The sequence below is a fragment of the Besnoitia besnoiti genome, chromosome IV, assembly GCF_002563875.1.
Source record: "Besnoitia besnoiti strain Bb-Ger1 chromosome IV, whole genome shotgun sequence".
Classification (NCBI taxonomy): Eukaryota; Apicomplexa; class Conoidasida; order Eucoccidiorida; family Sarcocystidae; genus Besnoitia; species Besnoitia besnoiti.
Window position 1 is genome coordinate 3972019 of NC_042359.1, and position 16704 is coordinate 3988722.

General features: G+C 59.6%; 2 protein-coding genes across 2 annotated transcripts; one reads left to right on the top strand and one right to left on the bottom strand.

Annotated features, from left to right (window-relative positions):
• Window positions 1-3125: 3125 nt before the first annotated feature.
• On the top strand, window positions 3126-5314 carry BESB_056690 (ubiquitin-conjugating enzyme subfamily protein; the record flags this gene model as incomplete). The annotated part of the gene is made up of 5 exons (XM_029364104.1): window positions 3126-3180; window positions 3742-3828; window positions 4138-4232; window positions 4599-4776; window positions 5262-5314. 5 exons carry the CDS (start codon window positions 3126-3128, stop codon window positions 5312-5314), a joined length of 468 nt encoding a protein of 155 aa, XP_029220027.1.
• Window positions 5315-7462: 2148 nt separating this feature from the next.
• On the bottom strand, window positions 7463-14131 carry BESB_056700 (RNA recognition motif-containing protein; the record flags this gene model as incomplete). Its single annotated transcript, XM_029364105.1, has 7 exons — window positions 7463-10469; window positions 10673-10727; window positions 10938-10998; window positions 11176-11442; window positions 11855-12014; window positions 12861-12888; window positions 13333-14131. 7 exons carry the CDS (start codon window positions 14129-14131, stop codon window positions 7463-7465), a joined length of 4377 nt encoding a protein of 1458 aa, XP_029220028.1.
• Window positions 14132-16704: the final 2573 nt, after the last annotated feature.

Genomic DNA, 16704 nt, shown 5'->3' on the forward strand with positions numbered 1-16704 from the left:
ACAGCCAGACTCGACTGAAGACGAGCATGAGACAGTTTCAGCCCAACAGACGGGGTACAGCTGTGAGGTTTCACTTCGGACGATGGTTTCTCCCATTTGACATGTGCCAAAACGACGTGTGAGCATTATGCGGCCCTCACCGAAGGACGCGACACTGATGAAGCGCTTCTCTTTTACGCTGCATCCACTTCCGGATGCGCGTGCATGCAAGTCTCATGTTACGCGGGGCAACACAGGCATTTGCCAACCTGCGGCTGACTGAAGGGCGCAGATACTGCCCCAGATCGGATGATGGCTTCTATGATACAGGCAAAATACTCGCATACAGTCACTGATCTGCCTGCAGCGGATCCTCCCGTTGGTATTTGAATGAACGGTGCAGAAGACAAGCGATGAAGCCGAGCAGTGCCTTCACAGGGTTATGGGGTGTCTATTCGCTTATGCTTATGCCTGCGCCGCACGTGGAGGACCCCGTAACATGACACGCAGCGGAGAGCTCCTCGGGGCGGGAAGGGTGTCTGCCAGCGGTTGTTGGATGCTGCACTCATTTTGTCCACCATCAGTGCCTGATCTTCCAACGATCAGCACGTCCACGTCACCTCTTTTCGAATGAGATATGGTGCAATTGGCTCGTACGCCCATACCTACTCGGTTTTGCCCACCTGAGAGGCAGTCAGTCTCAAGGGGGAGGACGAACCTAGGGTCCCGCTTCCCCAGAATCGTTGAGTATCGAGGTTTCAGCCCCACTTTTGCAGGATATGCGATTCACCTGTCGCTATACTGCTTGCCAGGAACTGCTCTGGTGTGTATCTACAGCTCTCTCCGGTCTTGTGCGCCTTCTACGCGTGGTGCCCGGTTCGCATCCCTCTTGCCGCCAGCTCCTCGGTACAAGGCATTTCGGCTTTTTCAGGCGGTCGTCAAACGTCGAAATGCAAGCGGTTACCCTGCATCGCGTTTCCTCTTGCCTCTGCTTCGCCCGCGTTCCCTCGCTACACATGTGCCGCCACAGCTGGCAGTGGACTGCCTTATGTGCAGACATACACACCTCTGCGAATATCGTCACCCGTTTAAGTAGCGTAATAAACACATGTATGAATTGATGGCTGTGAAAAACGACGTTTGTGTGGCTCTGCTGCCCGATTCGTGCCCTGAAGAGAAAATCGCTTGTAGAAGTAGGAGCCAGCCGGGGTCCAGCCGACTCTGTCCTCCGCCAGCCGGGGTCCAGCCGACTCTGTCCACCGCCAGCCGGGTGGGGTTGCTTCGCGGCGGTCGTCTCTTCGGTCCCTCGCTTATCGTTTTCCAGTCGCTTCGCGATGCTGCACCTTGCGAAAATTCGCACAACGACGGAGCTTCTTCTCGAAAAGGTTGCACGCCTCTGCTACCGACACCTTTTTTCCAGGGGCAGAAAAGTCGCCCCGGCGTTCACCTGTTCACCTTTCCGTACACATCCGACGCGTGACGCTCATCTCGCGTGGCATGTATTTTTTTCCACCCTGTTTGCGGTGTCCTCTGCTTAGCAGTTCAAGGGTCCACTTCCGCTGAAATCTATCGTACCACCGTTCACTTGTAGACATAACGGTGAGAGGTGAACACAAACAGGTGTGTGGAGAGAGAGGAAAACAAGCTGTTCTTCTCCTCCGGCGCCTGTGACCACACCCACCGGGATCGTTTTTGTGTTGTCTTTCCTCCCTCAAAAGTCCCAGTCCTTAGAAGAGATTCTGTATCTCATTTCGGCCCCCGCAGCCGAATTTCACCGCCTTTCTCTCTTTCCTTTTTGCTTTACCGTCCTGTCACAGCGAAAAACGCTGCGTCCAGTGCCGTTGTTGCTCTTGTGCGGCCTTCAAGGCGCCACGATTGTCTAGCCGTATTTGTGCCCTTTTTCTCCCGTCTCAGTCCTTGTTTTCTCCGTTTTTCCCTCGGTTCGCCATTCACCATTATCACCCCTCTTTTTTCTCGCATTTTTTCTTCGGATTCGCTGCCTCTTCTGCGTCCTTTGTTGGGATCCGTGGATCTCACGTTAGTATAGCGCGGTGTATGTACAGCGGGGCCCAGAGATCGCGTCGTCAGCGACTTCACGATTCCAAGGCACAACTCAAGAGTGAGCCACAATAAGATATGGTTATATCGTCTCTCTCCAGCCAGTAGGCTGTGACTCGTCCTTCCTATTTACCTGTGTTGAGCTTCTTGCGGTGAATGGAGGCATCAGCAGGCCGTCTCAATTCGGCAACATCGCGGCTGTGATGGCCCCCCACTGCGCCCTAACAGTGCAAAGAACAAGCGCTCTAGTGTCTCGTCTTCTCATAGCGAGATCGATCGCCTTGCGCTCTTCTGTTTTTCTTTTCACCGGTACACCCCTCTTTCTCTCTCGTCCGCGTCGTTCGTTGTTTTTCTACGGTTTCTTGAGTTTGTTTCACTGCCTCTCTAGATGTTCGCTGTCGCTGCGGGTCGAGCAGACATACGCTTCTTTCCTGTGTGCTGGTTATTCGTCGCCTCTTCGCTTCCCCTCCATGCGACATGTTTTCGCTTGTCTTGGCCTGCCTCATCGACGGAGCTTTCCCGCTTGTGGTGATGCCCACTCTTGAGAGCCTGGATTCTGTCTGTGGCGGGGGCGACGGGGGGGGAGGGGGGTGACGACTCAGCAGCCAAATAAAGCTTCACGCGTGTGTGTGGGGGTGTGCAGAAGGGATCGGGGGACAGAGAAGAGAGAGGCGGTGCGTGCAGAGCGTAGGGGAAGGATGAAGTGTAAACGTAGACACACATCCGTTCCGAGCTTCAGAGAAAGACACATGCGGGGCGCAGTGCGGATTCAAGGAATGCACTGCCGCGGGTGTCAGCGGAAAAAATGGAGACGCCTCTTTCTTCTTCCTTTTCAAAACTCGAAGGGAAGAGACGGCCAGCACAATGAGGGAGGCGTCAAGGCCGAAGCGCTGAGCCGGTTGCGAAGACGTTCCTATGCGTAGCTTCAAGGTCTGCGGAGGCGTACCAGGAATCCTTTCTGGTGTATGCTCTCCAGGCGGGCTGCGAGCAGCGCATGCATCCGTTGCGCCACTCTTTCTCTTTTGTTTTCAGTCTGCCGTCTTCCGCCGTCGCGCCGCTGAGCCCTGGACCGAAAGTTCTCACCGAAAATGTCGATTCCGAAGCGTATTGAGAAGGAGACTCAGAACCTCGCCAGCGAACCCCGTACGTCTCTTAGAGCTCTTCTCGCCTGCAACTTCTGCGGCAGCTCGGAGCTGTGGAATCGTCACTGTTCTGGCCTCTGCACGGTCGTCCGAAAACCGCATCTGCTGCCGGACGTGGTGCCGCTGATGCTGTTTTTCGTCGGCGTTTATGCCCGCGCAGTCAGCCATATCGGCCAGATAATCAGTCTCTGCACCCCGCGAAGCGTCTGCGTGTATCAGGCTCCGTCTGCTCGCCAAAACTGTGATCTAGCCACAAAGGGTTTCGTGCCTGGTATTCGCTACGCACTCACTTTCTTATCCGTGTATGCAGCAGCTTGTATACAAAGATGGATCTATACCAGCGGCGGTGCGGCTGGGGCTCGCGGAAGCGCTCAGGCCACGACTATCCGCGAGGGAGATTGCGGGCACCGCCTCTGAAACGAAACGGACAAGAGTCTCACGGGGTAGGGGGGGGGGGGGAGGAAGGGTGGATATGGGGAATTTGCTGCGTATGTCTGCGGGCGCCCGGGCCCTTGCGGTTTTTCTGGATGTGCTTTTCCAAGTGCCTGTTGTGTCTGTGCAGCTCCTGGCATCTCGGCGCAACCAGAGCCGAACAACTACCGCCATTTCAAAATTTTGATGGGCGGTCCAGTCGGCACTCCCTACGAAGGTAACTCTCGTTTCCAGGTTGCCTTTTCTGTGCAGCGAGCGGGTTCACATAGACGAAGATGTCGAGGACGAACGGGGAGTGCCTCGGGTTGTTGCGTATGTGGACGCCGCACTTGCGGCTGGCGACTGTCTCTCTCCATGTGCGACCCAGTGCGATTCGCGATAGGCTCTTTGTTCGTGGACATGATGCTCTGATATCGGGGCAAATTTCTGTTTCGTTCCTTGCTGGGGCTCGCCCTTCTGTGTGTCGGACGCCTCATGAAACTCGAAAAGGACTTTCGCGTTGCGCAGGTGCGGGTGGTGTCCGCAGGCGGTCAGTACAAACTCGAGCTCTTCCTCCCGGAGGCGTATCCGATGGAGCCGCCCAAGGTTCGATTTCTGACCAAAATCTACCACCCGAACATTGTAAGTCAGCTGACGACATCACCCAACGCGACAGCGATCATACACACATGCCAGTATATATACACGTAGCGCTACATATATATATATATATATATATATATATATATATATATATATATATGCATGTCCTGGAGGACTTTCCCTGTAGCTCGCAGTCGACGTCTTCACCACCCCATCTCTGCCATTCTCTTTGTGTTTTCGACGCGCGACGCCTTGAGCACGACACATGGTGTCGGCTAGCCAATACAAACATGTATATATATATATATATGTATATGTATAGTTGCGTGCCCACGTGCTGCGGGTGGAGTCAGAGTCACACGTGGGTGTGCGTGTTTGGCCTGTTGGCGTCGACTGTTTGCTCAGGATGCCTTGGGCAGGATCTGCCTCGATATCCTGAAGGACAAATGGAGCCCGGCGCTGCAGATCCGCACTGTGCTCCTCTCGATCCAGGCGCTGCTGTCCGCGCCCGAGCCCGACGACCCTCTAGACACGCGTGTCGCGGACCACTTCAAGAACAACCGCCAAGATGCCGAACTCATGGGTGAGAAGCGGAAGCAGCGCCTTGAATCTTCCAAAAAGTGCCCATAAACGCATATGTATATGTATATATATGTAGGTGTATGGTTGTATTTGAGTATATATTCGTACATGTATATATATATATATATAGAGAGAGAGAGAGCGTGCGTGCACGGAACCTGCCGCGCGAGTTGGACGCAGGTCTGCCGTTGTGGATACCCGCGGGTAGGGGCGGCGAGTCTGCATTATTTCGTCGTTTCGCTCCGTTGAAGCCTGACCTGGCAGGGGCGAGCAGGGACTTGTGGGACTCTACAGTTCTCTGCTGACAGCGCGTCAGATCGCGCCCGGTAGTTGAGGTATTGCATGCGTGTTCATGCATGTGGACGTCGTATAGCTTTCGTAGCCGGAGTGGCAGACGCAGTTGCACACGTACATGGAGGAGGTGTTGGCGTGCTGCGGAGGGTCGCTATATGTGTATATTGCATGCGGACTGTCTGCGTGTTGCAGCTCGCCAGTGGAACGAGATGTACGCGGGCCAGCGCTCGATTGTGATTGATTGAGGTTGCTCTGTCTGCAAGCCTGGCCACGAAGTGAAAGGAGACCCGTCCTGGAGCTCTCTTTTGTCTTCTCCGCCGTGCCTTATCGTGTGATGGTACGTCTGTGTGCGCTCAATTTCGTTTACCGTCTCTCCGCTGCGCGCCATTGCAAGCTCTCTGGTCCCGGTTCGTCTGTCTGCGGAACACGGCGCGAGTTTTGCTCTGTCTCTGCTTTCGAGACGCCCAGTTTGATGTTTGGAGTTTTGCTTCTTTACTCTTTTGTATTCTCCCCCCCGCGCCTCGTTTCCACAGTGACTTGTCTCCTCGTCTGTGTGCCTGAGAGCGCGCGACGTGCATCATGAGCACATGTGAGTCGTGACACCGCAGGGGCGATGCGCAGAGCGGAGAAAAACGGCGATATCTTTTCAGTTGCATTTTGCTTGTTCGCTCGCTCGTCTTCAAGAGTCAACATGAACAGAGTATCCGTCCCCTCTGATAGCGGTCGTTTCAGCTGCTCCCCTCGCCCTCCTCATTGTCATCCTCATCGCAGCTTCTCTCCTGGAGTCGTTTGCCACTCTCATGGGAGCGTTTGCTGCAGCAGACGCGCAGAGGTTTCACACGACGTACCCACACACAGAGAAGGGCGTGCAGTTTAGAATTCAGAGTTTAGGCGAGTGTCTCATCCTTCACTAGCCTCGCGGGCAACCGCTAGTCTGCCAGACTATGTAAGGGGTTGACTGGAAACAAATTTGCGCGCCTTTAGCTGCAGAGCCTACGCGAGTGTCAGGAGAAGTTTATCCAGTTTCTGTGAGTTGCGACGCCTAACCTTTTTTCATGTTCAGGCCGTGCGCTTTGGTACTCTGGACACACTTCCGCACAGAATAGCTGGAGGATGAAGGCCCTCTCGTCTGGGGTTTAGTAGCACTGAGTCGTCGTCCTCCCCCGCAAACTGCGTCGCAAGAGCCGAGGATGATTCCCTTTCTGCGCGGACGCTTAATCTGCAGCGCCTCACAAGCGTTTCCAGGCAGCCAGCAACTAGCAGTTGCCGCGAGCGGCCATAGACGGTTGCGAGGTTCTTTGGCTCCCCTGCTTTCGTCTGTGCGGAGGCAGGCGTTGTTTTCTATGGAAACGCAAGCCCTCGGCGTTGCAGCCGAGGCCGAAGAAAAGTAAAACACTACACGCAGTCGCCCATACTAGTCTCAATCTCGCGCAAACATATACATGGCTTCGCAGCCAACTAATCTCCCTGCCATTCCAGCTGCCGTTCCGTGGCGAATATCTCCGAGTCTGCCTTTCCCCGAAGGCACTAAACATTCACCGCGGAATCGTCCTTACCCGTCTGGATAATCCTGCGCTGTCAAATTTAGCCCCGTAGCAACCACGCAGCGGCTCTATTGTGAACTTAGAGGGTGTATTTTTGTACGTATAGCTATTTATATCTATCTATATAGTAGTGGAGGAGATAGCGCATATAAATATCTGCGAGTGAGAGTGCCTGTTGAAGAAGGGACCGATAAGTTTTGGTTTTTAAGCATTTGATTTAGGAAATAATTGGGTTCATGCTGATTTACAGTCTTATCATATTCTGACTGGGTCTTCGTTTCCTAGGATCCTCGAACAACGCAGTCCGGCTACTCAACGCGTTTTTTTTTTCGGGAGTAAAATGTGACATGGTTGGTGACCATGTCAAGAGCGTCTCTCCCGCATGACGGATAAGCGCTCCGGAGTGGCTGAGACGCCGATAATCATAAACGATGCACCCCTTATTTGAAGAACCTTTTTTCTCCTGAATCGAGTTATATACAGACAGTTCATCACCCAGCGCTTCGGCCGGATGTCTTTCTTCGTTTCTCGGCATGGTGCGCGGATATCTCGTTGCTTTTACAAAAAAGGAAGCAGTCATGAATACTACAAACAAATCCAGGTCGCACGCAGATGCATATGGACGCATACACGCTTGATGAGGAACGAAAAGCCTCCCACGGCCCCCCTCCCCCCCGTCCAATGCAAACGGATACGAATACGAAAAAAACCGGATACCGGGGCAGGCGCACGACGAGGGCGCGCCTCGAGTCTTACTCCGCAGACAGATGCGCTGCTTCGCTCCGCACCGCGTTCCCCTTTTACCTCGACCCATCGCAGTCCACGGCAGGCACACATCCCTGGGATCTGTCAGTGGTGCCCTGCGTCGTCGCGGTAGCCAGTCGACCCGTCGCCCCCTCTGTCTGCGCCTCTTCTGCCTTCGTCCCGCGCCGCGAAGGGCCTGTTCATCATGCGATGCGCATCTTCCCTGTGGCGGCTGACACGGGTCATGTAGTCTCGCGCCCCGTCGTCGCGGCCTCGATGGGCCCTGAAGCTCTCCGCTTCTCGGCCGTCGTATCCTTCGCTCCCGTCTGCCCGCGACCCTCCTCCTCCTGCTCGCCCGCCTCCCCCGAACGGAAGCGAACCGGGCGCCGGGACGTAGCCTTTTCGGGGGTCCTCGGCGCCCGCATAGCGCGACCCGAGGGTCCCAGGATGCTCAGCGTCTCGCCGATGCCGCGGCATGCGCGATGAGTCGCGAGGCGGCATGCCTCCTAAGCCATCCTCCTCACTGTGCCGCTCGTCTTTTCGCCTCATCGGCCGCATCCCGCCACCTGAGCCGTGGTGGTGGAGCGCAAACGGCGGCCCCCCTCCGCCATGTGAAGCGAAGATCTCTTCAGATCTGAAGTCGTCCTTGTCTTTCTCATGATACTTATACGCGGGCGACTGCCTCGCAGGTCTCTCGTTGCCCCCGCGCGCGCCTGGGACCGGCGGGCCTCTCTGGAAATCGGGGGCGAAAGGAGCTCCATCCATGTCGGCTCCATCGCCCCTCCTCGGTTTCTTGGCTTCCCTCGCTTCGCCACCCGCCTCCATCGGGGGCCCCGGCGGATAGAAGTAGCCTCGCCCCCCCCGTCCGCCGCCTCGCTCTCGCCTCTCGCCGTCGTCGAACCGCCTGTCCCGCGGGGTCCCGAAACCCGATCCCCCCCTTCCATCCTCGTCCCCAGCCATTCTCGCGCCTGGCGGGGCGAGGGGAACGCTCTCAGCGTGGACATAGAACTCAGGTTCGCCCGGTCGGCCTTCTCGCCTTCTCTTTGCCTCTTCTTCTCTGTCCCTGCGAGGGGGAAGGAGCGCCGGTGGAGACCTCGCAGGCTCTCGGGGCCTCCGGCCCCTTCGGTCGCCGTCATCTTCCCGGCCGTCGACTCCCAGGTATCCGTCGCGCTCGTCGGGGTGCGGCACGTACACGTGCCTGGCTTTCCTTGCCTCTGCGGCGAACGAAGGATGGAACTCTCTCGGCGCGCCGGCCTCGCCGCCCTTTCCTCTTGGCGCGTGAGAGAGCGGCTGCGAGGTCGGGTCATACTTCATCCCCGCATCTCGTCGGTCTCCGTCCGCGAAAGGCCCGTCCTCTCGCCTGTCGAAGTCGCTGAGCTCTGCGCCGCGTCTCCGCAGACCTTCTTCGTTGTCTCTCCTTCCTCCACGCTCGTCGCCCAGGTGGTGGTGATGCCGGAAAGGAGGGAACTGCGCGCCCACGTCCTCGCGTTCGTCTCGTCGCCACTCCTCGCCGCCGCAGCTGACTCCCGGCCTCCGGCGTCTCTGCGCCAGTGCGACCTCATCTTTGCCCTCGACTTTCATTGGCTGCCCCCGCGCGCCCGCGACCATGCCTGCAGGCGGCACACGCGGATCCTCGCGCGCCTTGCCGAAGAACGGTTTCTGCATGCCGACCTCCCTCTCTCGGCCTCGCTCCGCAAACCGGAAGTCCCCGTTCTGAAGGCCCAGGTCCTCTGTCTCCCGCGGAAAGAACGCGGCGGGGCCGTGACCACCCCCGGCCGCGCCCGCCTTGGCGCCGCCTCCTCGTCCGCCCCAGTGCATTTGGTCCTCGTAGAATGACACTCCGTCCTCTCTCTCTCGTCTGCCGCGGTCGCGGAAACCCTCGTCGTCCCCCCGGAGCCTCTCGCCCGCCGAGAACTCGCGCAGATGGGGCAGAGCGTCGCCGGAGGGAGGCGGCAAGACCACTGCAGGCCCGCCGGCCGAAGGTCCAAACCCGGGAGAAGAGGCAACAGAATCGAGGTCGTTTCGCCGGCGCTTCGCCGCCCGGTGCCCATGGAAATCTTCGCCCCGGCCCCGCGACTGCATGCGCCTCTGCACTTCATCGTCGTCTGTGAAGCCTCCACCAGGCGCAGCGTCGCCCGCGTAGTAGCAGCGACGATGCGCCGCCACAAGCTCATGCCTGCCGCCTTCGTCCCTCCCTCGCCGGCCTTCGCGCGCCAGATGGAGGTCTCTGTGGCGATCCGCGCCGACCTCGTCGTCCGCCCCGCCACGCCAGTAGGAATCCTCCGCCGCCGCATGCGACGACGAGTGGCCGTGCTCGGCGCGGCTGCCCAAAGCCGGGCGTCCCTCGCGCTTTCTGCAAAGCTTGTCTTCTTCCCGAGGATAGAACGAAGGAGCCTGGTCGCCAGGGAATGGGCGGCCCTCTTTGCCGACTCCGTTCAGGAAGGCCCGCGGCTGCGGCGGCAGATCGAAAGCGGAGTCGCGCCCCGCGACTCCGCGGCCGCCACGGTACGCGGAACGGGTGCCCTGGCGCTCTACAGGCTCGTCGTCGCCGTGCCCGCCCCCCAGTGGTCTCCTGGCCAGCCGCCCGCCCGGGACCGTCCCCAGACTCTCCTCTGCGCCCGCGCCGCCGCCGTGACCCTTTCCAGCGCCTCGCGCATATCCAGAGGCCGCTCTATGCCCCGCGGACGGCGGAGGCGAATACGCCGCAGGCGACGGCGAGCGCCGCGCGAACGCGTGGTGACTGTCCGCCGTCGTCGAGCCTGGCGCAGCGACCCGCGGGGCCCGCCCGCCGCCTTGACGGCTCCGCGAAAAGCCCGGTCTGCTGCTGCCGCCCGCGAAAGACAGCTTGCCTTCCTCCTCTGCCGGGAAGGATGTGGGGCCGTGCAAGCCACGCACGCGAGAAGACGAGAACGCTCGCGCGCCCCCTGGAGTGCGGAGGGAGGACGGCCGAACGATTGCGTCCGGGGGCAGAGACGAGGAAATTGCAGCGAAGGACGGGTACGACGCGTTCTCCGGCTCCGGCCGAACTTCAACGTGAGTTTCAAACAACCGCTTGCCATCCAACTCGCGGAGCGCCACCGCCATCGCCTCTTCCGTGCAGTACTCGATGATGCTGAATAACAGCAAACCCACCCGCGCAGACACCCCCGCCATCTGGCGTCGAAGCAGAGCCCCGAGACACGAGCGACTGGGCACTCCCGCACTGAGCGGCGGTCGCAAACACAGGCGGTCGGCGCGGACGACAGCCCTGCGCGACTTCAACAGGATAGTCGACACACAGGGCGGGCCTCAGCTCGTTTGTTCACAGTGGCTTACCCGATGCGACGGCCGTCTTGGTCGTGCAGGACGTTAGTGAAGTTCACCTCCCCCGCTGCGAGAGACAAAAAACACACGCCCGTAATCCCGCATGAGGACGAACAATGGTGACGGTTTAGGACTGACAAGTCGTCCACGCGCCCTCTATCCCCACGTGTGACACTACCAGCCTCGACCTCTGCTCGCCTCCTCCCCTCTCCCCTTCTTCTTGCCTTTCCTCTCCCTCCCCGCCCACCCGCCCCCCCAGCCTCTTTTCCTTTCTCACCTTCCCTGCCGAAGTCTTTGAGATCTTGCCACTGGACGCAAGGATCCAGGTTGCTGCACACCTGAGAAAACAGACGAGACGAGGGCCTGCATGACCCTATGAGCCCTTGCCCCCGTTCCGGCCCTCTCCCTCCGCACCTCGCCCTTTGGCCTCCATCTGAGAGGCGCACCGCCTGCCTGACACAACTCCTTCCGGCCCTTCTCCCCCCCCCCCGCCCCCCCGGTCCTCCTAGACGTACCACTCTGAAGGGCAGTCTCTTGGCGCCGGGCCCCGCGCCGGCCCCTGCGCCTCCGCCGCGACCTCCTCCGCGCCCCGGCGCCGCGAGCTTCCCCCGAGAGCTGCCCGCCGCAGCCCCGCCCCGCCCGCCCCGCCCGCCGCGACCGCGGTCGGCTGCAGAAACGAAACGCTCTCTCTTGCCGCGCGCAAAAACGACGCAGCGCGACGAGGATGAGGGCCCCGGCGGCCTCTGCGAAGCTGCCCCTGGACGCAGCGGCTCCACTACGATCTGCGCAACGAGGGAGAAAAAACGCATGCCGCAGCCAAGGTCCATAAGACGAAAGAGACAGGGTTCGAACGAGAAGGTGTCAGGGCGGCTTTTCCACACTAAAAACGCGACGCGAAGGTGAACAGAAAAAGATGCAACGGCCGAGGCAGGCAACACATCTTTCAGTGCTCCCGCCTCGGCGCCCCTCCCCCCCCCCTCCCCCCGCCCAAGTGAGTATTCGGAGACCGTCTTCCTTTGCAGTCAGTCTGGCGAAAACGGAGTCAAGCAATCGGGAATGCTCCCGCATCCAGCAGCACTCTTCAAGCATGACACAGACGAGTATCTGGTCAGGAAGACGGGCTGTCTCGCATCCTGAGACAGAAGCAGGGCACGTCACTTTCTTCGTGGCGAGGCATCTCCGGCGTCTCCTCACCTGTGCACCCCAGACTTCTTTGTCGTTGAGCTCTTCGATGGCTCGCTTGGCACATTCGGGGTCTTCGTAGGTGAGGTGGAAGAAATTCTTGAAGATTTCAATGCGATTCAGCTGCCCGAATTCGCCGAAAACCTTCTCTACGCTCGGTTCTCTCACGGCACTGAGGAAGGAGAGAGGAAAGGGCAAAGGAGACAGCACCATGAGAATATCTGAACGCCCCTATCACCGCTCCTGTCGCGCTCGGTACCAAGCCGCCAGAAAACGGCGAAAGACACGCCTTTCTCCGACTCTCCAGGCCCACTTGAAAATCGTCTCTCTCGTCCATCCTTCCTTCTGTCACTTCACTGCCGCTGCTCCGTTCTCTCTGCGGAAAGTCCGGTCCGCTTAAGCCTGCGACTGTCTCCATCCCGTCTTGCCCCGTCTTCGGGCCTCCTAGAGGCCCTAGCTGCGCCACCGAGGCAGCCACCGTCACGCCGTCGCAGCCCGCCTCCCTCCTCATTTCCGATGCTCCCCGAATCCGCTTGCTGCGCGTGTCTCTCTCGCTCTCTGCGCCCGCGTGCCTGCAACGTCCTCCCCCGGGTTTCTGGCTTCCTCCGCAGGAGCGCGACCCCGAAAAAGAAATCCTCTCAGGCCGAGCGCTAGGTCCGAGCTTCCACTGCTGTCTCTATCCTTTCAGTCTTTGTCTCGCTATGTCTGTGTCTCTACGCCGTGTCTCCCTATTTACCGCGTCGCCTCTGCCTCTCCTACTCTGCGCTTTTATCTCGCGCTTGCTACCGCTGTCCCTGCCTCGCGTCTTCTGCGCGGCTGCCCTGTCTCCTGAGACGCTGCGCCACGGAAAGGAAGGCAGGTGGACTCGGCAAGCCAGAGAAAGAGAGACTGGAAAGCCGGGCGGCGCGGCGAAGAGCGCGGAGAGAACCACACTTAAAAAGCCCCCTGCCCTCTATGATTACTCTCTACGGATAGACAGACGCCCCTACGAGCGCCCGCGGCGCAGCTCTTGACTTACAGTGGGGTGTTTCCAACGAAAACTTTGCCTGCGAAAGAAGAGGAAGCAAGCAAAGACGATAGAGCAGAGACGATGATAGGACTGTAGGCCGGGGCCCGGTGAACCTTGCGTCATTCCACTGAGCCTGTCCGCAGGGGCGCACGCTCTTCCAGTGAGATTGATCCGCTTCCCGGGCTCTGCTCTGGGGACACGACGCGTCCATTCCGTCTCCTCTCTCTGTCTCTCTCTCGTGCTTCCCTTCCGTCCTCTCCGCTGCGTCCGGGGCGCCGCATCGCCTCTCTGCGCCCCTCGACTACCGTTTTTTGCGCGAGCCTTGCGCCTCGCCTGCGCCGTTCTCAGCGTTTCTCTACTCCTCTATTGCTCGTCGCATCACCACGTGGACTTCCGGAGGAGGCTCTTTGGCGTGGGGCCAGGCCTCGCTACTACTACTACAGCGACAACTGCACAAACAGAGCAAGCAAGCTCGACGTACGATCGTCAACGTTTTGCGCGGAAGCCTCATCCCCTTTTTCGCCGCAAATCGTGAACGACGCTTCCTCCGCTTCGTGTCGCATCCCCGCCTCGCCCGGCGTCTCGTCCTCGGAGCCACTCCCGTCGTCTCCTTCTTGGGGCGTCCCCCGCGCCACGTCCTGTTCCCCGAGGCTCTCGTCTCCGCCACGGCCATCGAGCTCGCCTCGGTCCTCCTCCTCATCTCCGTCTTCTCCCCTCGCCTCAGCGGGATACGCGTCGCCCTCCGCCACGTCCCCCTCCCCCAGTTCGCCTCCAGTGCCTTGCGACCCGCCTTCATCGTCCTTCGACGCGTGAGCGGCCGGCGCCACCGCGTCACCGCCCCGCCCGGGGCCACCCCGCTGCGGCTCCGCCTCCTCCTGGTCTTCGGTCCCGTCTTCGCCCCAGCGGTACATCCGCGGCTCGCCCTCAGCCTCCTCCGGCTCCTCCGCCTCTCTCTGCATCCGTTCCTCTTCGTGCTCATTCTCCGCGGCGTCGTCCTCGCCGTCCGCTTCGCAGTTGTCCCCTGTGCTGTCATCGTCGCCGTAGTGAACCGGGAGTGACGCCGAGGAGGGGATCGCGGCCGCGCGCTCGCGGCTCGCGCTGCGACTGCGACTGCGCGCCGTCTGCGGCGGAGACAGCGTCTCGCCTGCCTCCTCTCTCTCCTTTCCGCCCTCCTCGGGCTCCTCAGGAGCCATGTCTCCCACGAAGCTCTCGTCCTGCCCTTCAGCCACGAGGCGCAGCTCGCGCCCGTGCCCCTCCTCTTCTGGAGGCGGGGACGCCATCGCACGGAGAGAGAGAGACGCGCGACACAGCAGAGAAAGAGAAGGCAGGCGCGCCGAAATCAGAAACCCGGTATGAGCGGCAGGGCGCCCAACGCGCGCGGGAGCGCCGGAACGCGGCCGAGAAGGTCCAGAAAAAACAAGGAAGGCCGCGCAGGCACGCTGCAGAGCGAGAACTGCGGAGAGAAAGGCGGAAAAGAAGATGAACTCGAACGCAATCTGCGAATACGGTTGGGCCTGTTTGCCACGAGTTCACCCCGCGAACGCAGTCAACGCCCTCCTTCAGACGGGAAACATGGAGAGAGACCTGCAGGGAGAGACGAACCGTAAGCTTTGTGAGACTGGAGAGAGTAGAGAGACAACTCAAGTTTAGTTAACACTTTTCTCGGGGGGAGAACGAGAACAACCGGCGCTTGCCATCCAGACCTGCGCGGGCCACGGAGAGTCCGCCGGCGAGAACAGAAAATCGGGCGCGGCGCGCCTCGAAAAAGAGGACTAAAAGCGTCAAGAACTGCAGCGCCCTTCACAGCGGAGAATCTGAGAGACTGCGAGGCGTGGAAAGGAGGCGTAGGGCGCTGTCGATTCGATACGTCGCCGCGGCTTTCCCAGCACTCTCTTCTGTCCTCCTTCGAGTCCCGCGCGAAATCTTTTGGCTCTGCGCGAGGCAATAACGAAGGCGAGGAGGACGCACGGAAGCGCCTGTTTCGAGATCTCTGGTGATTGAACGCGGAAAAAAGGCGAGAGACAGAAAATACCAACGCGAACGAGCTGCCTACGCGGCATTGTTTTTCGGCGTGCCGTAGCAAAGCAGCGCACCGCACAAGAGTGGGGAGCAGCGCCCGCGTTCCTGCTGGCGTCGTCTCCCTCGCAGCGAGGCGGAGGAGGGTGTCTTTCTCGCGCGCAGCTCGCTCGCTGGTGTGCAGAGAAAAACCACGCCGGGGCTGGGCGGACGCAGCGACGACGCCAAATCTGCTTCTCCGCAAAGTCCACGACACTTCAACCGCGTAACAAAAAGACAAGAAACGCCTCTGCAGACGCCGTTCGGCGCAGCACACCCACGCGGGTGCGCGCGAACTACCCCTCCGCGCGGTAGACATAGAAAACGCTGCTCATCACGCAAGATAGGGAAGACGAAGGAAGCGAAAATGCTGCGCTGACGCGCCGCTCGCCGCAGACAGGACCGGCACATCTGACAAGATGATGTCTTCCTACTCCTTGCAGGCTACTCGGCTGCAGATGCGGCTACCGCTTCCTGTTGGAGTCGCGGCGACTACAATCCGCAGCGGGCCTTCAGCGGCGAGTCTATTTGAGACTTCCGCAGCGCCGTCCCTGGCTCTCTCTGAACGTGGACGCGACAAGGGACCTTAGCAACGCTGAGGAATCCTAGTGAGTAAGAGCGAGACGCTCGGCCGCGCGTGACAGAGACAGCAGAGCCGGCCTTTGTGTGACAGGAGGGTTAGTCCTCCACGGGGCCTTCTCAGGGGTGACAAGGAAATGAAGGCGGCGCATAGAAGTCTGGATCTCGCGCAAAACTTATCTCAAGCTCACTACCAGACAGAAGGCGCGCGTTGACAGACGCCCCATGAAGGTGAAACAGAGATTTGTAGGCATACATGCCTACGCTCCCCGGACCGAGAAACCAACACCGGGGCTGTTCCGCCCTGCTCGGAGGTAGCGTTGCATCGGCTGCCGGTTCTGGGACGCTTCCATTCGACAGAGAGGCAGTGCAGAAAACCCTGATACAGTCCAGCCGATGTGTGTGCTGTTTCTAGTGGAGACGCAGCCTCTCTCCCTTCCTCGTGGAGCTTACACGTCGGCGTAGGCAAGCGCAGTTTCGAGCTACGCTCAACGCCCCAGCAAGGCAGGCGCAGCTAGCGTTTCTAAAAAAAGCACGTGAAAGCAGAACTCTCTGAGGAACACCTCTGGCCCCCCTCGCTACATTAATTGCAGAGGCTGCCTCACGCTGAATTAATCCGCCACCAGCATCGAGGCGCCTCGGTCGAGGACGACCGCCGGCTCCACGATAGCGTCGCGATTTTTCGCGGTGCTGCCTTTTCTGGAAAAGCAACTTTCTTCGTGATCTCACGACACAGAGCAGCGGGACCGAAAAACGTGGCTATCACGCAGCGGAGTCTTTTGACGCGGCCCTGCGGACCGCTGCTGTGACCCCCCCCCCCCCCCCTCCCCTTTTGATGGTCGCGGAAGCCGGTCGAACCGCCTACGAAGGCCCCAATGGAAGAGTCCTGGGCATACACTAAAGTCTTGTTCCAGGTCGAACACTGGAAGCCACCCACTGCCCTCCGCAATCTCCTCTCCTCTATTCCGCATTTCCGCCTTACATTTTTCCTCTTCTCTGCATCGGTTCTTGTATTTTCCCATGCTAATCTCCTGCACATTCCGTTTGTGCGCTTTTGATGCATGTGGCATTCCATGACTCCCGTTTTAAGCGAGCAGAAGCTCGTTTCCTGTTCCTTTCAAGACGCAACCAGCAGCCCGCCGGTGGCGTGCTGCAGACCTAAGGATTAGCCCTGGAGAGCAAAGCACATTATTTAATTACTCTAGCACGTCGTCTTCGC